Source organism: Manis pentadactyla, chromosome 13 (genome assembly GCF_030020395.1).
Source record: "Manis pentadactyla isolate mManPen7 chromosome 13, mManPen7.hap1, whole genome shotgun sequence".
Classification (NCBI taxonomy): Eukaryota; Metazoa; Chordata; class Mammalia; order Pholidota; family Manidae; genus Manis; species Manis pentadactyla.
Genome location: NC_080031.1, coordinates 87,635,829 through 87,660,881, shown reverse-complemented (window position 1 = coordinate 87,660,881; position 25,053 = coordinate 87,635,829). Strand labels below are relative to the sequence as shown.

Below are 25,053 nucleotides of genomic sequence, written 5' to 3'. Positions count from 1 at the left end.
AGAGCTTTAAAAAGGCAGGGGAGGCTGGACCCGCAGTTTTGTTTGGTTCCGATTTACGCGCACCGCGTGCCCCCACACCCGCCTTGATCTCTTCGTGCGGGTTTCCTTCCGCTGTGGCACTCGAGTTAGGGGCGAGTGTGTGTGTGTGTGTAGCTGTCTAGCTAGCTGCTGGGGTCCCTCGGCCTCGGCCCGCTCGGCTCCGCCGCCACCGCCCAGCAGAGACGCGCGCGCAGCCAGCTCCCGCGGGGATGGAGCAGACCGAGGTGCTGAAGCCGCGCACCCTGGCCGATCTGATCCGCATCCTGCACCAGCTCTTCGCCGGCGAGGAGGTCAACGTGGAGGAGGTGCAGGCCGTGCTAGAAGCCTACGAGAGCGATCCCGCCGAGTGGGGAATGTACGCCAAGTTCGACCAGTACAGGTGAGCGCGCGCCAGCCCTGCGCGCCTGGATGTCGGGCGCGGGCCTCAAGCCCAGCCGCGCCGCCTCGGAATCGGAAGGGAGGGGGCGTGCGGGGTGGGAGTCGGGCCCGGGGAGAGCACGCCCGCCGCGCCGCCCTCGCGCAGCCACCGAGGTTTTCCCGACCCCAGCGCTGCGCTCGGTCGCCCAAAGGTGGGAAACGCTGGCCTGAGACTGCGGCAGGCTCCCGGCGGGTGGCCACCGCGCCGCGGCAAAGTTTTGTGTTCTCTTTTCGCTGGTCAACCGCTCTCTTCCAAGCCGCCCATCCAGCCGGTCCCCGGGTCTCTAGAGCAATGCCCTCCTCTCTGGAGCGGTCGCTCGCCTGGGACGCGGAGGTGCCGGGAGACCCCCGTGGCCGCCGGTGCGCTGAGGAACGGACTGGCTGCACAATGGAGGGTGAACCCAGAGGAGAACCACATCAGCCATCCCGAGAAAGGGGCGACGGTGGAGGACACAGTTCTCCGACCCCAATTCTCCATCACTTCGCCCTCGGTCACCTGCAAGCTTGCCATCAGGCATTTTTACTAATGCAAAATAGCGTTTTGGGGTTGTCAGCTGCTGTATTTCAAAGGATGCTGCGCCCTCTCCCAAACCAATCTAACTTCCCGGACTGTGGGTTTATTTAAACTCACTCTGGTTTGCGAATTAAGCCACTGCTTCCCCTTCAGCCCCTACTCGGTGTGCTTTCTCTCATCCTCAGTTCTGAGGCTCTGGAATGTAAATTGAAGCCCGCCGCTTCCCACATGTGCTTGAGTTACAGATGCCCTGGTAAGCTGGGTCTCTGCAGCCCCTGGCTTGGTGATTAAGTGAAAAAGAATCTACCAATCCTCTGGGGGGCCAGAAGTAAAACTTAGATTACGCTGAAGGACGACACTTTTCCAAAGCGCAGTCAGCGCTTCGATCTTGATGGCTTCAGTGGCTTGAGAATTGGGAGAGGAGGGATAGTTGAAAGAGAAGAGTAAGGAAAGACGAGGTTTTCCTTTGGAGCGGTTTGTTAGTCACCCAAAGGTATCTAGTGTTTTTGGTAAAGTTTTGTCGACAGGGCGTATTTTTGTTTCAACCATATTTTAGGTTCTGAAATAAAAAGGGGAAGTCTAATTAGGATCCCATTTTCCATTTTCCACTTCCAAGTGGCTATAGAAAATTCCTTTGATACCTATCCTTCTGTAGCTGTCAGTGCTACCGGAGAATAGTTTTTCATTTTGCCATAGCTCCGAGTAATTGAGAGCTTGTTATGGGCCAGGTACTCTCCAGACACTTTACACATGTGTTAACTTAGCATCTGTATGAGATAAGGTACCATTTTTATCACTGTTTTACAGATGAGGAATGGTAGGCAATAAAAAGATTGGATTAACTGCATAAGGTAGCACTTCTATAAAGTAGCGGCTCCAGGATTAAAATCAGCAGTATCGTTCCAGAACCCACACACTAAACCACTGCGAAATTTCCCATAGACACATGGGGCCATGTTAGTTTCTTCTACCTGTGTATTTTATTGCCCAGGTGATTATAATTAGCCAGGGTAGGCTGTAAGGGCTCTTAATCTTTAGGAAAAGGGCATTTCCAGGGGCCTTGAATTTGTCTTGATTGACAAAGCTCCAAACCACTTGAAGTGCAACCAGTTGGACTGAGCTATCCCACAAGTATCCGAGACACAGCTAATTCAGATAATGGGTGCAGTCCCAGGTGGGCAGTTGTGGGAGTAGGGTGGGAGGGAGATTGGAGAGGAGAAATCCATTTGATAGTATTTTTTGCATGCTATAGGTATCCTGGCACTGTGAAGAATTCTGATTTCTGACCTCAGGAAGGCCAACACAGAAGAGCCAAGACAGAATATGTTCCACTGTGGGCCAGACAGTAAATTCTCTGGAAGAAGCCCCAGAGAAACAAGAGGGGTGACCCAATGACTAGTGGGTGGCAAGGAGGACCCTGGTCCAAGAACAGAGTTGCTGGGAACTGAAGGCCATGTGTGCAATTCTTTGCTAGGTCATAAAGGGCTGCAAAATGAGGATGTCTAACATCCCCAAATCACTAATTAACATTGTCAGTGACCCTGCCTTGCCAGCACCTGGCCTCCAGCCCAGGGGAGGAGAGAAGAGGAAGAGGGGCATGTGGGTATTAAACAAGAAAGAACTCAGGCTGCAAAGCAAAGCAGAAGTTAATTTGGGGTCTTTAGGAATTCAGGAGGAATCTGAAATGTGCTCTTGAGGCGGGTGGAAAAAGACGCAGTTCATAAAGGCAAAAACCACAGGCTTGCATAAGTTATTTTGAAAGACTTATGATTGACGCACACATAATTAATGTTGGTCATTATAGGAAATATTACTAAACTAGTGGCTAGACTGGAGTTCAGCAAAATAAGCATTCTGAGGACTGCAATGGGCTGTAGCTGCTTGCGGTTGGCACAGTCCAAAAGTTCATAGTCTGTCTAGGTGTGGATGAGCATGAGACCAACTTCCCCAATGGCTTCCCAGCTCCACTGTGGGGCCCCTTGACATTCCTGACTCCATTTCAAATGTTTCTGTTCACATATTCCCCTTCTGATCAAGATCTTTTCTTGGAAAGTATTGATGGTCAACTATTTAAGCTCAGAGTTGTCAGGAATATTTGGTCTCTCATAGCAAGGAAGATTCATTCCTGGTATGTCGTGTCCTACATTAGAGGGAAAGAGGTATTATTTGAATAGGAGTCATAGTTGTAGGGGTAATGGCCCCATCTGAGCAACAAGTAGGTCCTAGGGAAGTGGTCCCTAGGCATTGACCTTACTCGAGTTGTCTTCAATCTGTATCACAATCTAAGTGAGTTAACCTTCATGAAGGAAAGCTTGATTGATCATCTCTAGTCTTTGAACAGCTATTATCTGAATTCTGACAGAGAACTTAAGATACTGATACAAAGCATTAACAGTTTCAGAATAATGAATATCGAACAAATTAGAAGAATGGTAAGTAAGATCATTTGTAGCCAGATCTCAGTGGTCTCAAATCTGGTCAGGAGCCAGCTAAATATACCTGGGAATCTGAAACTTAATCAACCAAAAGTTTTAGAAGATGGAATTTCCTTTAGAGATTTAGCAAGCTTAGTTTAGCTGAAAGAATCTTCTACATAGATGAGGGGACGGTTCTACAGCTAGAAGGGTCTACTGAAGAGCCTCTGCTATTTATGCCGTGGCATGTCCATAAGACCCAATTGTAGGAAGCCTAAAAGTTCTTGACACGTTATTAAATTATTGGAATTCCTGCTTTCTATGTTTTGGGAGGAGTAAAGCCTAAAGTAAGGATTTCCTTTTCTGGGAGGCAAAACTACTTTGACTTGATAGGGGAGATCAAAAGAAGCAGTCTGGTTGACAGTAAAATTTGACTAAGGTGTAATTATAAATGTCTGTGACCAAAGGGTCTCCTGATTTTCCATGACCAGCAGTGGGCTGATGATGACATACCTAGCAGTCAGAAAGGCTTTCCAGAGCTTGCTATGTATGGCTTGGTATATTTGAATCACAGGGTTTCCATGCCATCTAGTCCCTCTAATTTGGGCTAAGTAGAATCAGAAAGTTTCATGTTTGAAGCCAATTAAACAAACCCAAGTAGTTAAAATCACTGAGTACAAATAGGACTAAGAAGAGTGCAAAAATGCTTATTACTGGGAGGATTATTGTAAATATTCCATGACCGCTGGGCATTAGTAAAAGTCTGTTCTGAGGTTATACAGGACTGGTCCCAGCCGTTGGGAAAGCTGTCTACTTTACTTGTTGTTTGCTTCTTGTCCAGGTTGTTGTTGGTCCTGAGGTGGTCTGGAGATCTTCAGTAGATTGGGGGGTCCAGTTAGATGAGGGTACCTTTTTAAAACGAGAACTGTGAATCCACAGGTCAATGCCTTTAAGTTTAGCAGCATGAGGATTGATTACAATACCCAATATGACCCTTTCCAACAAGATTGAAGGGAATCTTTGTAGAGGTGACATTGCCAGTAAACACTTTCCAGGTCAGAGATTATGATGTTGAAGATCTTTGTTTCCCAACAGTACACTGTGCAAAGATTGCTCTATGAGCTTTGAATTCTTTCCAAGGACTCTTATAAGTTATTTATAATAGGTCAGGAGGTCTCCTTTTAATAGAAAGGGTTCATACATTCTTAGCCTGATCTCATAGGTCTTCCAGTAGTGATTTCAAAGAAAGACAATCTATGTGTGACAAAGGGGATAGACCTTAGGTTAAGCAGTACTAAAGGAAGGACTCTAGTTCTGGATAGATGAAAAGATGCAATGAGCTTTGCCAATTGAGTTTTGTTCACCTCACGTGTCCATTCTGTAAGGCCAGAGGAATGAGAATAAGTCCAATGGAAATGTAATATCAGCCAAATCTCACGTGTCTATTGTAAAATTTGCCTTCATGGGTTCCCCAGTAGCTGTGGAGCTCATGAGGAATTCCCCAAGCTGGAAAAATCCTTTCTGAAAGCATTTTACTGATGGCTGAGGACATGGGAATGCTTCTATAAAATAAGAATACATGCAAAGCATCACTAGTACATATTTACATCCTTGAGAAAGGGCCAGCGGATCAAGTCTATTTCCAAAACTTCAAAGGGCCCAAGGGTAAGGGAAAATGACCCATAGAGGTATGAATTGGTTGTCTAGGGTTATGTTTTGGACAAATTTGGCATTTGGGAAGCAGTGTTGGGGCATGGCTGCCAGTAATAGTGTTTTCCCCATAAAGCCATTTTGCTTGTATTCCAGTGAGTCAAATCATGTATATACTGTAAAATATGCTATTTGTATGGAGTCTGGAATGAGCACTCAGTTATTTGGGCGACCCACGTGTTTCTTGGTCGGTCAAATTTACAGCCTTGTTTTAACCATTTCTCTTTGTCAAGCAGCGGTGTGTTGTGCCTGTAACATGTCTTTTAGATCTCCAGTCACCCATGTAGGTTGTTCCAGGTGCTTCCAGTATGGACTGGGATTGTTGTAAGGTCACTGACTTAGCAGCAACAAGAGCCAAATAGTTACCTTCCCTTTCTTCAAAGTTATCGATTGAACAGCCATGTACTTTTATAATCACTAAGGATTTAGCTAATTGAATGGCTTCTAAGAGTTCTAAGATATAAGTACTATTCATCTCTCATCCAGAAAAAGTTAAAAAACCTCTTTGCTTCCAGAGCACACCAGGGTCACGGGCAACACCAAAGGCATATATGCCTGCTGTCAGTGTAAATGTTTACTGTTTAGTCTTTGGCCAAGATGCAGGCTTCAGTCAAAGCATAAAGTTCCCCCTGCTGGGCATAGGTTGCCTTAGGCAATGACTTGGCCTCAATGGTTTTATTTATTGAGAACATTGAATAACCTGCTCCATAATGACCTGTTTCATTCTTTAAGTGAGGATCATCAATAAACCAAAGTAATTCAGTGTTATCAAGAAGTGTTTCCTATAATTCAAATCAGCAAGTTAGTAACTGGTTATCAATGTCAAGCAGTCTGTGGAGTTTTGTAGAAAGCCGAAGAAGAGTAGGGGTTTAGGGAATTACAGGGAACGGAAGAACTTTTAGAGAGGAAGACAGTAAAGAATTCCCTAGGTTAATTACTTAAAAGAAAAATGTCTGGTTGTGGTGAGTTAAGCAATCCACAGAATGAAGTACATAAAGGGTCAATGAGAGCACATGAATATCCCTTCTACAGTGCATTGGCAGATTAGCAGTAGCTATAATAGGTCATTGTAAAGAGGAAGTTAGCAAGCAAAGGGTAAAGAGAAAGAAGATGTGCTGGGAATGGAGATGTGGACAGAGTAGGCAGCAAAGTTGCAGAGAGACTTTAGAAGTCTCTTCCATTCTGATGAGATTTTGAGACAATTCAGAATTAGCCTGAACCAATTTGGAATTTGTATTGTGAAGGGAAGCACTATTTGAGTCACTTCCATATTTAGAGGCCTCAAAATGTCAATTAAAATATGTCTTCCCTTTAGGTTGTTTGGTTTTGTTGCCTTATACTAGTTGACTGTGTAGATAAACAAGTTTGGAAATCTCACAGGAACCCTAGGTTAGCTGATTTAGTTGTAAGTCATCCCAGGTAATCATATAGAAAGAAATTTGCAAGCCTGGGGCCCATAATTTTGAACATATATTTGGCTGGAGTTTCAGAAGGTGACTGCTTAGTATCCATTCCCTTAGAATATGAACTTTCCATTTTACAAAGAAAAGGAGAAAGGCAAAAGTGTAATTACTCACCAGACAGGGACATTAAATCCTGTAGACAAAAGCGGGCAACAGAAGAAACCCTAATAAACCTGAACCCCAACCAAGACAGAAGGTTTGGGTCCAAAAGGACTTACCTCAATGAACCGAAGCCACCAATGAAATGACAGAACACAATGGACTCTCATAGGTACCTTACTCAAACCTGCAACAGCACTGGAGACAGAAGGCAGGTGCTTTGATCCCACATCTGACACCATGTAATGTTAAACAATAAAGAACTGAGGCCACAAAGCAAACCAAAAGTTCATTTGGAGGCTTTAGGAATTTAAATCCAGGAGACAGATTTGAGAGGAACCTGAAATGTGCTCCAAGGGGGTGGAGAAAGACAGTTCATAAAGGCAAAACCACAGGCTTGCGTAAGTTACTTTGAAAGAATTATGAAGTCATAGACAATAGAAACCAATGTTGGTCCATATAGGATAGATTGCTAAATTAGTTGCTAAAATGGAGTTCAGCAAAATAAGCCTCATTCTGAGGACTGCAACAGGACATAGCCACTTGTGGTTGGCACAGTCAAAAAGTCCGTGCTCCATTTAGGTATGGGCCCATGTAAGACCAACTTCCCCAGTGGCCTCCCATCTCCACTTTAAGGCCTCTTAACATTTCTGACTCCATTTCAGATGTTTTTGTTCACATGGGACATAAGTGAACAGATGACATGTGAACAAATAACCACCCCGAGGTAAAGATTCCTTTCTTTAAAAATGAGCCTAAATGAGTCTCATAATTATCAAACTTTGCTGATTAGATGGTGTCAATAGTACGCATTGGACCAGCAGACTTTAAAGTTGATTTTGCTTGTGGTGATGTGATTATAATTGCTTTGGTTTGGAATTTTTTTGGCCAATTACTCATTTCTCCTCATTGACAAGGTTTCAAGTGTTATTTGTTTCCTTAATGTAGTCGTCCTTGTTCTGGTACTTTTGCTAACCCACACCCTGTTTGTGGAGGACTTTCCATTATTAATGCTTTTGAACGTGTTCCGGACTATAACAAAACTAAGAAGAATTCTAGGAACAGCTATTTGTTGAAACCTTGTTTCTCAAGTTCTGGTTCAGCTATCAGAAGGAAAACAAACTAGCAAGAGTAACATTCTTGTCTAGAGTATTAAGGCACTTTGCCAATACCTTCTATGAGAAATCTTTTATCTTTTCATCAGTTCGAGGCTGTCACGTGGCGAATCAAAGAATTTGCCTTTCTCCCCTATTACCTTGTCTATCCATTAATTAAAATGGAGAAGTTGTAAATGTGGTCATTCAAAATACAAAAATGTCCAAAATGAACAGTGGAAAAAGTACTTGTTTTTATTTGTGCTGAGTTTCTAATGAGAAAATCATGTTTAATGTTGCTTAGAGATAGAAATCTTAACGTTTGTAAATGAATGATACATGTGACACACTTATTTTTCCCAGGGCTCCTTTCATCAACCAAATTCAAACTTCTGAATACATTCTTTTTAGGTATACCCGAAATCTTGTGGATCAAGGAAATGGAAAATTTAATCTAATGATTCTATGTTGGGGTGAAGGACATGGCAGGTAATGTAACTATTCACTTGCAAATATTTGTGAGAATATCTATTCCAGCATATGTATAGTGCCAAGGTGACAACAGGTCTTTTGGGCGCTAACGTCTCTCATGTTACAGTTATTTGTTTATAGTATCCCCTAATCACAACAAAAATTCTTCTGGCAGTTAGTATGAGGGGTTTAGGCATGCATCGTGCATATCAAAACCAGCCCCCTACATGAGTAGTAAGTCAAAGGGGGCAAGTAACCAGTTTAACTCAGTCTCTCTGTCTTCTCTGCAGTTAAACTTTATATGGAATTTTGCTAAAACTTGACCTTTATAGTGCTTTGAAGTATGTAAACAATCATGGGACCAAAGAGTCTAGATTTGGAGCTAGAAAAGCAATTCACAAATTCTTAAAATTTCTTTCTACTTCAAATTAATTGTTTACTTTCTTTATGTAGAGGGTAAGGCAATTTAAACTAATACCCATTCTTCGAAACTTGGTTCTTTAATTTGTCCTTAGTTGATACATTCACCAGACTTAATACCAGTTGAGTATTGTCTCTCTAAACAGATCCTACTCAGTCTTGTGAGAACGGTAAAAACAATAATCCAGACTCATTTTTGATGGGAAAAAGGAGACATGAGTTTACAAGATTTGGGGAAGTTAGGTCTGTAGAATATGTATTTACTCATATGAAATGGAGTTGTTTTCACTCATTCTGTCAATATTTTTTGAAAGCAGATCTTATGTCAGGAGTAGGACAAGTCTGTATGAATTTAGGAAACAGTTCTTGTGCTACATATATAGGTTAATGGGATTCAACATATGAAATAAATGCTAAATAATAAATATGAGCTTATATCTTTTTGACAACCCTACAGCTAATACTACTTAATAAACTTAAATCCAATTTACTTTCTTCCTCCCACTTATACTGGGAGGTAGTCACAGGTTGGATACTCTAAATCTACAACATGTTAACATTATATATTCTCCACAGTATAATTTTCAGGTGGCAACACACATGCACATACCTTTTGTGTCCCAAAGGAAGGAGAAAAGAGACAAAGCCTGTGGAAAAAAACATTAGCTGTCAAGTGACCCTCTCAGTATGATGCGATTGTTAATGATGATTATCTTTATCCTTTCTAAAATGTCTCATGTATTTTCATAATCAAGTTCTAGCCCAGCTTAATTGAGTTCGTAAAAGCTATGCCTTGGAGAAGAGAAAAGTTTTCTGGGTTTGTGTTTCTGTTACCAAGGTAGTATTACAAAACTTTAAAAAAATTAACTGTTCATCAGTGGAGGCATGCATCAGAACTGTACCCCTTACATGCATTGATATGCACGACACAGTATTGTATTAGTTTGCCCTGCACAGTATTAAGTTGTAAAATGATGGCTTTTAAAAGTTCAGTTGAAACAGGTTTGGGCCTGGGGGACATCTGAAATTGTGCAGGTTTAGCCTTTGGCAGACAAGCAGATCTGGGCACTGAACCGTCTATTGAGCTCAGTTGTCATTTGTGTACATATAGCAGTATCCATGATCACACGGACGCTCACTGCTTTCTGAAGATGCTGCAGGGAAATCTAAAGGAGACATTATTTGCCTGGCCTGACAAAAAGTCCAATGAGATGATCAAGAAATCTGAAAGAACCTTGAGGGAAAACCAGTGTGCCTACATCAACGGTAACATCCAGTACCCTTTCCTAAGGGCAAGTGGGAAAAACCTAAACGCCCATTTGAAATATTGCTTACTTACACATGGTCAGTAGAGCTTGGATCATGGAATCATGATTTTAAATACTTGGGAAATTTAGGTGATTCATTTTTTTTAAAGCTTTGCATCTGGATTGGAATCACTTATTTAAAACATATGCTTGTATATTAGGAGCCACAGAAAAGTCATTTACCTGCCAAGCCGGAGGACAGTTAGAATCGAATATGAATTTATATAAGTAGAGTCTTTTAATGAAGGAGTAAGGCAAAAGTTAGAAATACTAGTCTTTGTGTTAGAAAATATATGGAAATATTCTGGAAGTGATTAAAAATGCTAGTTAGTCCCTGTTTTTCTAAAATGCATACAGCATACTTAAAAGAGTATTCTCAAGGGAAACTTTGCAAAGCTCATTATTTAGCGATGATTTGTAGATATTTTACAAAGAATTTGTTCTTTCCCCTAAATGTGATATGGGAGAGCCACATGCTTTTCAGAAGAGGGAGTGATTTATGTCTCTAGTCCTAAAGGGAATAGTAACTTTCCAAAAATCTTGTTCAAGCTTGTATGAGATAATATTTTATTACCATTTATACATGAGATTGCCAGCATATAGGAAGATTAGATAACTTGTCCAGAGTCACTCAGCTTTTAAGTCACAGCCAGGATTTAAACCCAAGTAATTTGATTCTGAAGCCCATAGTCTTAATCAGGATGCTATCCCACTTACATAAATTATTATGGAGATTTTTCCAGCAAAGCAGTTTCTTCTTACATCTTGAAGTCCAGTACTGGCCTTGATACTTGGCTTAAATTTGTTCATCAGTTTAAGAATGCAAGCCACTTACAAAGTCAGTGTGTATAGGAAGATTTCCCCACATTCACAGAATACAAAGGTGTTTTATATGTAGCAGGAGTTTCTTGTTTGTGGGTTGCCATATATATAAGGTGCACCCAGTTTCCAAGAACAAATTTGTTGCCTGTGTCACTCAGAATAAAGCCAAAAGCCTTTCAGAATAATTATTTTCAGCTAGAGTCACGGAGTCTTTGTGAAACTAGATTAATCTCTAAGAACAGGCAAACATTTTTCAAGAGTCTCCAATGCCAAAGTTTATAGGGGCCAAGCACGTAAGGTGAGTGATGCAGGCTGGAAACGAGGCTGTGGGAACTGGTGTGTGCAAGCTGAACTGTCTGAGGGGGCAGCATTGCCCACCCAGCTCCAGCAAGATTGTCCTGATTTATTTTTCCATAGAGTGGGAATCCTAATTTTTATGAGAAAATTTGCCAATTGATAAAATATGGGTGGGATAAGCTAAATATTTCTGAAGACTAATTACCCATATGATCAAAAGCCACACATTTTCAACCTTTGATGTTTATGGATGGAGGAGTAAGAAAGCAGATAGTGATCAGTGGGAAGGATGTTTCAAGTACAGAAAGAGCATGAGGGAAGGCCCAGTCATTGCAAAGAATGAAAACTATTCACGAATGGTCTAGCTAGAGGGAAGAAGGAAGGATTGGCTTGGAAAGAGCATTTGGAGGGTAAAGTGAAATCAGGGCATGGGCCTCCAAGACCAGCTACAGTAAGAGCTTGCTTTGGTAAGCAAAATTTTAGGGAATATCTTGATCAATTCAGTGACAGTGTGCAAAGAGAGAATTGGAACAGAAACCAAGTTACCCATTGTAGTAGGCCAAAGGTGGACACAGTCTGGACCAAACTGGCATCCGTAAGTATCACCAAGAAAGGTCCAAAATTACTGTGACAGATAGTATGCCATGGGCATAAAGGAAAGGAGACAAAGACCTAAAAACAACAATAATGCTGGGATCATTAACAATAGCAATCAGACATGAGCCTCAGGGGCTTCTCTAAAGATTGGATGACTAGTTTTAGTGGGGTCTTTGCTTGCAGGATTGTCCAGCATGTATTGGGTAGTGTATGCCCTTTAAGTTGGAGACACAAATAATAATTTGTATAAAGGGCAGTCAGTTCCTAAGAATGGTGAACTTTTGTTCTAAGTTGTCCATAAGCCAGTACATTATGAAAACAGTAAGCTGCAGAATCAGAGAGTTCGCAGTTGGGGGAAATAGGCCCCACTTCTAGAAATGAGAAAACAGAAGTTCCTAGAAGTTGTGAGTTGTTCAAAGGTAGTTTAGCTAGTTGTTGTAGCGGGGAGTAGAACCTAAGTCTTCTGGGCTTCACTCTTAGTTATTTGCAAGCTCATGGAACTAGATCATAAAGCATAATGCAAAAAGTAGGTGCCTATGTTAACCATACTAAATGCACCAAATTCTTTTCCTTGATTAATCCTCAGAGTCTTCTAACTGTATACATTTCTTCTCAACATACTCTTTAAAAATTGAATATCTGATCTTTACTTATTCACTTTAATCTTCTTGAAGACATCGTCCTCAGGGCCTTTTGACCTGCTTTGTGTAGATTGGTTGACCTGTAGGTCAGGGCTTAGCTGTCACCCTGGGGTATCCCCACACCGTCTAGGCTTTCCCTTTGCTCTTTCCTGTTGCTGATCTCCTTGTCTTCTGATATCATTGCTGCTCCATTCTTGGTACATGCTCTTGTTTTGGCAGAGCATATCCTCCAATGGCTCAATAAGAAAGGGTTTGTAGAGACCTCATATATCTAGAAAATATCTGTAGTCGACTCTTGCAACATGTTTGATAGTATAGCTGGATATGGAATTACATAACCTGGCAATCAACTTCTCTTAGACATATTAAGGGACTCCCTTGTCTTTTACTTTCCAGTTTTCTTGTTGAAAGCCTGGTGCCATTCTGATTCTTGAATCTTTCTATGGAACCTATTTTTTCTTTCAGAAATCTTTGGGATCTCCTTTGAAGCTTTTCTGTGGCCCCAGTATCACAATGATCTACCTAGTTTCATGACTCATTCATTGTACTGGGTACTTGTCAGAGTCTTTCAATTTGGAAATCTGTGTCTTTTCATTCAAGAAAATATTCTCAAGGTTTTCTTTTGTTTTTTGTGGTTTTTTTTTTTTTTTTTGGTTCTATTTCCGAAATTCCTATTGCTCAGATATTAAACCTCCTGAACTATTCCTCTGATATCTTTTATCTTTCTTTTGTATTTTCTATCTTTGTCCTTTTATTCTTTTAGTTTTCCTTAGTTTCCCTCAGTTTTTCCTCCAACTTTTCTAATCAGGTTTTTATTTCTGCTAATCTTTGTTATTTCTAAAAGCTCTTTTTATTCTCTGGTCCTTTTTGTAGTATTTTCTCTGATCTCTCTGAAGATATTAATGATAAGCTTTTTTTTTCACGTCTTCTCCTGTGTAGTACTTGTTTCAAGTTGTTTTTTGAGGGGGGTGTTGCTCTGGCTTTCCTAGTGAGGCTTTGTTCAAATGCCTGGTGGCCTTGGCTGTGTGCTAATATTTAAAAAACAGGGACAAAAAAAGTTAATTGGTAGCTCTGAACACATGGATGGTGTTTGTCCACTGGATTTCGCTCTAGGATAATGTGGCAGAACATTTCCCTGGAGGGACAACCAATGGCATTATCTTTAGGGCTTTGTTCTTGAGCTGATCAGATTCCCTGAGAAGCTGTTTCCCATCTGCTGCCTGGAGAAAAAATTCCTATCTACCAGCATTCTGGCAGCTAGGTGGTGAAGAAAACCCAGATCTTACCATTCAAATGTAAATTTTCACTTAAGTCACCTGTTTTCCACCTGGTGTCCATCAGTCCTGAGTTCACCTATTATATGATTTCCCAGAGCATAGATCTCAGAGTTCTGCTGGGGAGAAGGAGAAAGGGGAAGTGGTGAAAGGGATTTGAGACTCTATTTAAGTGGGCTTTCAACCATTTCTTGGATTTTTTTGGCCCCCACTTCATGCTCGTTTCCAGAAGAACCTGTGCTGTCAATTCCTGAGCTGTTTGGGAGTTTCAAGATAAATAAGGTGACTTCTTAGCTGTCCCCATGGGTAGCTGAGGATTTAGCTTTCTCTCCTCTGCAAAACCATTTATATAGTTTCAAGCCTTCAGATTTTTATTGGTGTCTTCTTTTCTCATTTCCTTTATCTTTGTTGATGCCTTTTTTATTCTTTTACGGCAGTTGTAGGGGGTTTCAGGAAAGAGCAGAGTGATGTCACTTTATATCATTAACTGGAAGTTCAATTCTGACTAATGTCTGTTAACTCCAAATATATCAGATTGATTTACGATCTTCAGTGATTGAAATAATTCTTACCTACAGCTATCAGCTAAGCTCTTCCTTCTTGACTATTGTTTAGATTCCATTGGCTTACATCGAGTAGAGAATATTAGCCATACGGAACCTGCTGTGAGCCTTCACTTGTACAGCCCACCTTTTGAGACATGCCATGCCTTTGATCAGAGAACAGGACATAAAAACAAAGTCACCATGACATTCCATAGCAAATTTGGAATCAAGACTCCATTTGTAAGTAAAATTTCTTTCTCCTAGTTGTAAGTGTTTTGTGGGTTGGCAATATTACACTGTATGCATTGCTTTTTTTCACTCTAGATATTATTTGAGTATCTTGTTTTAACTATTCTTGAACTGAAGAATAAAATGAACCTTAACTTGGGGGAAAGGCCCCTTATATCATAATTCTTTAAATTGGGAGACTGTATTTTCCCAATTGTATTTTTTAAAAACCTTTAAATCAGATCCAAATAATTATTTATTGAGGAACTTCAAAATGTATGCTCATTCCTAAAGGATATGTTTTCTCTTCATTTATTAGAGAAATAAGAGTGAAAACTGTATTATTTGCCATAACTGCTACTGCTGTAACTTAATGTTCATGGGTCTAATTAGCTAGGACATATAACCTGCATAGTTAACTTTTGCAAAGTCGAGACCCAAAATGGTGATACAAAGAAGGAAACCTGCCTGCTTTGATTGACAAGTTGCTTTTTTGTTGAGTAGCAATGCTATATAGACCACAAATAAATGAGGATAGACTTTAATAGCATGTTCTCCCATGAGGAACAAGTGTTTCCAGCTAAAATTAATAAGGTAAACAAAATAACGTGGGATGGCAGTCTTCTACCTCTAGTGAAATAAATTGGTCATTTGGGGGGAATGGTTTTTAATCAGTAAGTTTGGAATATCCGGAAATAGATAGTACATGAAAACAGAGATGGAAAACAATCCTCATGGCATCTTATAAAAGTACAGCCTTTGAGAGAAGCTAGTGCAGCATTTTCTCAAGTGATTGACCAGCTTTGTTTTCTGCATTCCAATCCCCAAGACAAACTCTTATAAGAACAAGAAACAAACCCCATTGTCATAGCTGAGTTTACACAGCGGTTTCCTGGAAAGCAGAACTAAGAACAAGCTGAAATGTTTGCTGTAAAGGTTCCTACACAGCTTTCTTTCTTTTCTTCCTTACAGACAACTTCAGGATCACTGGAGAACAACTAAGGAGGACCAGATCCTCTGAGCTTTTACTTTAAGATCTGCTGAAAGTTTTGCCTTGGACACTAGGGCTTCCCACCATTTGCTGTCCAATAGTATACTTTACAAAGCCAATACTTAGATCTCCGGTAAGGCAGATGCTAATTCTAGGGCGTTAAGTAAGCACATAGTGCCCTGAGCTACTGCAGAAGAAAAATCCCATTTAAAAAAAAAAAAAAAGGCTTGTGACTTTTAAAGGCCAAATCAAGTGCTCTCCTGTAATTAACAATAAATAAAAACCAGAAACCATAGACATCAAATGCCAGCCTTGTTACTCGGAGGACTAAATGTAGATGTCTTTAATATACTTTGTATGTTCTTAATATTTGAAGAGGATTTTTTGAATCTGTGGATTTTATTTTTTCAATCTTATTATTTTACAAGTTCCTTTTCTATAAATAGTAGGGTATTGTAGATAAACTTCAGACTCTTTGCCGTTTGGTAAGGAAATGAAGGGCAGAAGATTTAGAAAAGTACATGTACCCAAACCCGCAACAAGCCAAATATATAAACTCGTATTTTTTGTGTCCAGTGGTTATAGTCAAAGACTTTGTGCTATTACCAAAATTGCCAAATAATTTTAATAAAGCTGAATTTGAATACAATTTAGAGTTGTCTTTCTGTTTAACTTGATCTGAATTTCATATAATTGACAGCTTCTTAGATTTAGGCACACTACCCAAAGCACTGCAAAAAATGCTTTTATGATTTTATTAAAAATAATAATAATAATAATAATAAGGGAGAAATGTGGGATTCACATATAAATCAAGTATAAAAATCAAACAAATAATCATAATTGACCTGATTGTTTATAGTTCATGATGCGTGATCAAAACCGAAAGTTTCTGTGATGGCTGCCCTTGCACTGTTCACCATGTAAGAACTTATTCACTATGTAAGAATTTGTTCACCATGTAAAAACTTGTTCATTATGCTTCAGAAGATTGGAGACTGCTGAGAATTTGGCTTGGGGTTGATTAATGATTGTGCATTGAGTCCCCTATACAGAATTTTATTGTTGTTAACAACCATATGATCAATAAATATGAGAGATGCCCTCTCAAAAAAAAAAAAGAAAAAGAAAATACTTAAAATATAACTTGAAATTGAAGCAAAGCCCTATACAGGCATGAAAGAAAATATTCCCTTAGCCACAGCTCTTCCCCATCCACTGATTTCCAGGATCTCCAACCTATCGGCCCTGGATTTCTGGGGAGACCACATGTCTCTAAATATAATTGTTGTGAAGATCAGTGTGGCTGCATCTCAAACACCTAGAATCAGTGCCTGGTACATAAAAGATAGACGTTTTCCATAAAGACTGTAAAAAATGCTAAAAAAAAAAATGCTTTTATGATACAAGAATAAGAGAGAGCAAAAAAAATGTATTCCAAAGCACCTTACCTTTCTGGGCTTCCCATGTGCCCACTCACTGGCCAGAGATACCAACCTGATCAGTTTTGCCTGAGAATTACATGTGGGTCTGTATATGTTTAAATGTGAGTTGGATTCCAACATTAAAAACTGGAGGTTTCTAGAAGGAGGTGTGACTCTCTAGCTACTTGAAAATGTCAAGTATCTGGCAACACCAGACCTGCATTGCTCTTGCATTGACACGAGTTAGCTAGGCTAGGATCTAGCCTTTCGTTGGGGTCACCTCTCCACACAATCTCTGGCAGCCCCAACTTGCCTATTTCTCTTATGTTACATGCAAAGACCACACCTGCATCTGAGTTAGCTGCCTTTACTGGAAGCCATTATCTTAGGAATCTCTGTCATAATCTTGGAAGTTATTATCTCTGGAAACTTGATTAGAAAGTAAAGTCCTTTGAAGGTAGTTCTATCTAGGTCATTGATCGCGCTGATCACACCAGTTCTACAATTATTTTATACCTTTACATCTTTGCCTCCTCTCTGAGAAGGAGACTAATGTTTATTGAGTGCTTACTACATACTAGGCATTGTCCTAAGTTGCTTAGGCTATACTAACAAATGTCGGGCTTTAGGACAATTTCCTTATGAATTAGGTCCTGTATTGGTTCTCTGTGCTGCTGTAACACATTACCGCAAACTTAGTGGCTTAAAGCAACACAAATTTATTTTCCTGTAGCTTCACAGGTCAAAAGTCTTGTGGTTTCACAGCACTGGAGTGAAGATGGCAGGGCTGCATTCCTTTCTGTAAGTTCTGGGTAGGTTTCTTCCAGCCTGTGGAGGCTGCCAGCACTCCTTAGCTCAGGATCCCTTCCTCCACCTTCCAAGCCAGCAATGGCAGGCTGAGTCCTGTATCTCAGCGCTCTGACCTTCTCTTTGCTTCTCTACTGCTTCAGAGGACTCGAGGGATTAGATCACGTCTCCGTCTCTCAGTTGCACCCTTACATGTAAAGTCTCTTTTGCTTGTGAGGTGCCATTATTCCTAGGTTCTGAGAATTAGGAATGTGGACATCTGAGGGGGTCATCCTGTCTATTGCAGCCTGCCCTCTTGCTTCTAAGGAGTCATGTACACCCCACATGCAAGGGAGAATTCCCCCAAACCAAGATCCACCACCATGCCAACTAGAAGTTCGAAAGTCTTATCTAAATCTCATCACCTTGAAAATCCCCAATCCCATCATTTATGTTGGCCCTATTATAATCTACCCTGGAACACTATTCTTCCCCATAGGTAGACTTGTAAAGCATGGTTGAGAAACCTGCCATAGGTCATCCTTGCCAAGACAGTATAGAGCTGGGATTTGAGACCAAGCAACCTTCCTTTAAAACTCATTGTCTTTACATCCAGAGTAAAAGAAACCTGGACCACTTCCAACTTTGTGTTTCCTATTGTTAAAAAAGAAACACACAGGCCCAACATGGTGTCACTTCTGCTAGGCCAAGGCACCAAACCCTGGCCTAATACTTAAATCCAATTAGTTTCAACCTCCCCCAGAAATGTAGTCAATCAGGAATGTCTGGTCAGTATCATTAATAAGATAATCCTGTCACATCTGCTCTCTCCATCATCCCTGAAAGATGAAGAGGTAATCTGCTTTGTAAGACCCCCCACTCTTCCCCCTAAGAGAAAGTGAACCTGCCTGAAACAATCCTTTTCTTTTGGTAATAAGTCTCCTCCCATCTTCCTGTCTATAAAACCTTCCATTCTGTACAATTTCTTAGAGTATCTCTCTACTTGCTAGAGGGATGCTGCGTGCATCATGAATTGCTTAATAAAGACAATTAGAGCTTCACATTTACTTGGATGAATTTGTTTTTTAACGCTATTATATTTTTTAAAAAAACCAAATTTTTGGTAAATATGTATTTTATGTCTGATATATTTAAATGTTTAATAAATAGCACTTTTAGTATACACAAAATGAGTTAATTATGTGTGACAAGTAATGGCCAAATCTAAATCTGAGGATCTTTAAATGTGGTCAGGCTCAGTGGAAATGGCCGCATTGGTGGCCCTGGCCTTCCTGCTCATGCTGACGTCTGTGATTGTCCCTGTTCTCTACCACCCGCGGCAGTGTTCTCAAAGGAGCACACGTGCTTCCCCTCCGGCAGTTCAGTGTTTGCTTGTGTGGGGGTGAGATGTTTCCACACATGGCCAGGCAGGGAATACATCAAGGGCTCGAGTGGATTTTGTAGGAGGAGAAGGAACTAAGGGCTGGAGTTGTGCTGGCTGCTAACGGATGAATGGGCTGTAAAGGAAGCAGAGCTGTGCAAGGAGTCAGTGAAAGGCAGGACGGGCTGTGGGCGCCCGCAGTGCCTTAGCACTTGGTGTAGTGTGGTGACTAGCATAAGTAGTTATGCTACAGTAGCGATTTTTACATTTATTATTATTATTATTCATATTATTCCTTGGGATTACCCCAGCCTGCCCCAAATGCTTGGAGCCCAGGGCTAGCCAGGGGCTCTGCTTTACCACCCTGCACCTGTTTTAGCTCTTCCCTATGTGACTTTGCTCTGCAATTCCAAAACTACCCTCTCGTGCTGAGACACAGGACCTCCTTGGGATTTCACCTCCTGCCTGGAGGTAGACCGGACCGGCTTTTCAGACCTCAGTTTACTTGAATCTTTAAAATATCTTTAGATAAATTTTGTTCACCAGTTTCTTTGCATTTTGGGAGGGCAGGGTAAAGGACTTATAAAGAGATCATTTTTGTTGTTGTTGTTTGGCAACCATTTTGGATTGTGAAATTTAAAAACTGAAGTTGGGTTTGACCTTCCCAGACTAAAAGTGAAAACCCTGAAAATTAAAGAAAAATTTTTTCTTTCCCAGTTGAGAAGCTACAAATTCTTGCCACTATCTGGTATGGGTAAAGAAAAAATTCATCAGACTCAAAAGTAGATTAATTGCATTCATCTCAAAATATCCTGGGGGAAAAACTTGATGTTCTTGCAGACAATGGCTGAATTAACAGGCAGACAAGTTTATATCTTGGAGAAAAATACAGCAATAGCCAAGTAAGCAGAGCGAGATTTTCATGCAGCATTAAAGCCAACTTTCATGATTTGCAGGGGGATGTTTTTTTTCCCCTGACAACTAACATGACAGTTCTTTCCACTGTGTGTGCCTAAGAATTAGACTTTGTTACATTTGCTTCATACCAGGCTATTTACCCAAGTAAATTAAGTGACTCTGCTTACATTGGAATGTTAAAAAAAAAAAAGAGTTGAACTTTTAGAAACAGAGTGGTGAGTGCCAGGGACTGGGGGTGTAAAAGGGTACAAACTGACTTATAAGATGAATAAGGCTGAGGTCTCCTGATAACATGGTAACTGTGGCTGATAATACTGGATTGTATAATTGAAATTTGCTAAGAGAGTAGAATTTAATGTTCTCACTCCCCCACCCAAAAAAGGCAGAAATGTGAGGTGGCAGATGTGTTCCTTAACTCGTGGTGGGAATTCTTCCAGTGAATGAGTATATCAGATTATCACGTTGTACACTTGAAACAAATTACAGTTTTGTTTGTCAATTACACCTCAAAATTGAAAAGAAAATAAAGTTATTAATTGAAAGAAAAAAAGACGAATAACTTGAGTGAATCTGCTCTCTGTTACCTGGTGGGTCAGAGGAATAGGCTGTCCCTCAAAGCCTCTCCCATCTCTCTATGGGCTGCAGATGTTTTCCTCACTCAGGCTTCCTTCCCTTCAGGCTGTATTCTAATGATAGCAGGGCAGTTCGGTTTGATAACAATTAATACCAAGCAGGTCAGTTCATAAATTCTATTTCCCTATGAAACTGTCCAAAATTAAACTTAATTTTATCTTCCCAAGATATGTTTCTTCCCCACTGTGTCTGTGTTAAATACATTAGATCCCTTCTCCCTGGAGCCTGGTGGAGATTTCTGTTTCACCTTTGCTCCCTTCCTCCAGCCAAACCATGACCTGGTCCCGTGAATTTGGCCTCAGCAGTGGCTCCTCTCTCTCTTGGTTCCTGTCCATTTCCACTGCCAACTCCAGGCCCAGTTCTCCCTGTCAGGAGTCCTGCAGGGAACTCCAAAATGAGCTTCCAATCTTCCCTGCTCTCCTCCCAAACCAGGTCACACCCAGAACCAGGTAACATTTCCTCATGCCCAGCTCCAACCACATAGCTGTTCTATTCGGATCACTCCCCCTTGCATTCAGATTTAAGCCCCACTCCTTTGCCCTCTGCTTTTTCGCTCAGCCCTCCATTCCCACTCTGCCCTCTACTCAAACTGGATTCACAATTTCCCTAAACAGGAAAGCCTCCCTAGATGTATGTGATGAGGAAGTTTGTGAGACTTGGCTATTGTGACATTTTCCTTCTCCCTACAATATGCTATCTTCTGTGTCTGCCTATAAAATTCCTACTACCCTCCTTTGGGCAGGAGAGCATCCCATTCTCAATTTCCAGTTTTTGGTTTATATTGCATGACATTAGTTTGATACTTAGTGTGTGTGTGTGTGTGTGTGTGTGTGTGTGTGTGTGTGTGTGTGTGTGTGTGATTCTCCTATTCAGGATGGTGACTGGGTTCTATTTTGATTTGCTGCAACTCCTTACACAACATCTGGCACCTAAGAGGGACTAACAGGTGTCTGCTGAATGAATTCATTTACTGAATTGAGTTTCACCAGAGCAGACTTTCTTTCTGCAATCTATTTAATTCCAAAGTTTAGTTTTCTAATAGGGTTCTCTGAAATTTGGGCAAAGTTTACTGCATTTATAGATTAAAAAATCTATCAAACTATATAGTTTACTGCTTACTTATATACAAGCAGGTTTTATAAATAGATAGAGAATATAAGTCATAGCTTTTTTCTCCTGTGGGTGACAGTATGAGCGGCCAACTTAGGGGCTGCCTGTGATACATGTCTTACTGGCCAGGAGATATTAGAGTGGTGTGGGGACAAGTTAGTCCAGTGTCAGGTAAGTGCTTGTGGCTGTCAGGCTGTGTTCTGAAGAGAAGGTGGTTGATGCAGAGGACAGAGACCTTTCCAGCATGTGATGATGCTGGCAGTCTGGGGCAGGAGCCATCTGTGTCTTTCAACCTGGCCAGAGTTTGCTGGTATTACTTTGTACTACAGTTTCCTTATTAATGGACATGAATGGAAAGGATGCCCCTGTTCCTTCAATTAATGGAAGTCATTACTCCCTCTGTACCCCAACCCTTCTCGCCAATGGAAGAACTCTGCACAAGCCTGCCAAGCTGTGGTGCCTCGCCCTTTCTGGTTAGCACTTGACCATGGCTGCATGGCCACTGCTGCCCAACCCGGGAGGATGTCTCCCTCGTTTTCTGCCAAGCCCAAGAGTCAGTCCTCCTTCTGGGGTGATAGCCCTTGTGCTTGAACAGAGAGAAAGACTCAGGGGACTTATCTTCTCTTGTCTTGAGATGATGTGATGCTTCTCCAAGCAGAACTATGCCTTTGAAAGGCTCTGGCAGTCCTCCGGACAGCTTGTTGTCTATGTCATATGACCTACAGACAGTTTATCAGGGACCTCACCGTGTTGGGGGGTGACATGGAGGGGAAAAAGTAACTGGTGGACACTGAGCAGAAGCAGATGGGGCTCCGTCCTTCTCTGACTCCGAGGCTTACATGACTCTTGAGTCCATCTGGTTATTAACACAACATGCTTCCAGAAGCAAATCCTTTCTCCCCAGCCTAATAAAACTGGCCTCCATAGATTGGACATGGGACAGGGCAGAAAAATCCCACAAAGAAGGGCATTTGCCAGGGGTTCCCTCCAGGGTTTCTGGAATCATAGACCCCGGGGAGCTAAGGGACTCTTTAAACACCTCTTTAAATCCTGTGGATTAAAAAAAACACATCAGCAGTGGAGTCTCACTCCTACCCAAACAAAACCATTACTGGAACTCCAGGATATAAAGTGAAATACAACGCCAAGTCGGTTTGGTTGCTGGAGGAGCTGGGGACTGGGGGACCTTGATCCCAGACTTTAGTCTATCCTTCACCCTTCATTCAATCTTTGGGTCTAGGGAAAATGCAGGAATCCTGGGGTTCTTTAGAGCTCAGAATAAAAAATTTTTTAAAATGTCTCTAATTGGAAGATGAGGAAACCAAGGTCCAAAGCTGTGAGAAGCCGGATATCTCAGCACAAGCGAGAACACCAGGGTCAGAACCCAGGTCTCCTGGTTGAGTGTCCTTTTGATTCCTTTCAGGAGAGAGCTGTGACTGGCAAATGTGGGAAAACAAAGTCAAAGGTGAAACGGACTATATTCAGAAGAGTTAGTAAGAAAGAGTTTAGGCATGTGCATTATAGTGGAAGAAAGTGCCTGTAATAGCAAGGAGAGTAGTGTTTCTTCAAGTTCTGTAGACCTTCTGCATCAGAATGCCCTGGGTTTCTGGGGGAAGCTGTGAAAAGTTCTGACCTTCACTCCGGACCCACAGCACTGGCCTCTGCTAAGGGAGGGCCCGGTGGGTACATTTTTAAGAAAGCCTCCCTAGCATGGCCCCGCCCTCCAGCTGCAGCCCTCACAGCAGCACAGGGTAGTGTAGCACAGAACAGGTGTGTCAGCTGCACACCACCACTTGTAGCTCTTGCTGCTTGGATTTTAACTTTTCAAAGTACCTTTGGTAGTAATACTGGAGAGCGGCAAATGGCCCCACATTTCAAAGGGAGTCTCCTGTTTTCACAGTAGCCTTACCTAGATGGCTTGCATACTGTTTCTGCCCTTCCTTGGGCAGTATCCCGAGAGACAATCACCCAGGTCTCAGCCCCTCTTCAGGGGTAGAGGAGGGGAGTTCTCCTGCTCCTGTTGCCACTGCTTACTCCTACGGCCTGGCTGCCTTGCAGAACTCACCTCTGCTGCAGTGAGTCAGTGCGGCACAGAAGGAAACCCAAGGAGAAAGATGTTGCAGGTCAGGGTCTCAGGGTAAAGGAAGAGGTTTTCCTCTTTCAAATGTATATTTAAATCACGTCTGAGAACAACCCCGAGAGACCTTGATTAGCAGGCAAGAGCACTCTAACCTCCATCTCACTATAGGCTGGCATCCCCCACCTGACTTCTCTGCAGTGGGCTCTGGAAGCAGGGAAAAGAAGGGGAAAAAAAAGAAATGGAGAACAGCTCTTGTCACAGGTCAGGGAAAGCACATGTAAGGCAACAAAAATTTGCCTCAAAGGCTCATAGAATGGTGCTTGGGAAATGCACTAAGATTCAGAATCCAGAAGAATCCAGGATCATTCTAAATAATGCCCATAATTCTGGAATTATTAGAAAAATCAGGAGATTTCACTTAATGTATGGTACCTGGTTCCTGCTTCATAAATCTTCTGCTATCATTCTACTTAAGGATGATGCTGTTGGGGGAAAAACACACTAAAATGTCATCTCCTCTAATTTTTTTTTTGCATTTAATATCAATTTTCACATATCATGTTTGCCTTTGACCAAACACTGAATTCTTTATCTGCCTGAGTTGGAGCTTACTCATTTTGTGGGGTGACCTGTGTCAACTGCTGATTCCCCAAGGGTGATACACATCCACTGATATATGTGAAATAAATATGTACTTACTTTAAATTATATTTAATTTGCACAGATAAGCAATTTTTAATAGTTGAGTACTTACTTTAATGTACATTGGAAAAATGTATAATTAGCAAATCAAAGCCCTGATTGCATGGGAGGGTTTGCTTAGAACAAGGCTAAAGTAGAAAAAATTAGAGACATGAATATGTACTGATAATATTGGGAGAAGTGTGAGGTTCACAGTTCCCTGTGGAGGTTGCTTATCTACTGTGGTAGTTCTGGTGCCTTTCCCCAGCCCTCATTCCGCTGGGGGGAGGAGGGAGTGACCTGTTTAGTGAGTTTGGGAGAAGGACATGGGCACGTTCACTTGGCCCCTTCCTCAGGGCAGTCTGGTTGCTGTCTTGCAGCAAGGGGTCTGCCCTGGGGGAAGGTGTGTAGCAGGAGGCCCAGAGTTACCCAGCTGGGCCAGCGTCTAGGCGAGCGCTTATGTCTGACTGACCAGTGAGATATTAGCAAACCCATTTGGCCACAGTTCTGAAGCCAAATTCACCAATCAACATTATTAGTGACAAACTCAATATTTTCAACTCTACACATCAAACTCCTGAGGATATCTTTCAACTTATTTTAAACTCAGGCCCTGTGAAACTCCCTCCATGTATGCAGCCCTGAGGGGAATCTCAGAAATATGGGACTGTAAATTCCATGAAGATTAAAAACATGG

At 41.5% G+C, this 25,053-nt stretch overlaps 1 protein-coding gene across 1 annotated transcript; it reads left to right on the top strand.

Annotated features, from left to right (window-relative positions):
* On the top strand, positions 1-15,992 carry CDO1 (cysteine dioxygenase type 1). Its single transcript, XM_036894593.2, has 5 exons — positions 1-418; positions 8,162-8,239; positions 9,753-9,907; positions 14,195-14,364; positions 15,325-15,992. Exons 1-5 carry the CDS (start codon positions 249-251, stop codon positions 15,352-15,354), a joined length of 603 nt encoding a protein of 200 aa, XP_036750488.1. The 5' UTR covers positions 1-248; the 3' UTR covers positions 15,355-15,992.
* Positions 15,993-25,053: the final 9,061 nt, after the last annotated feature.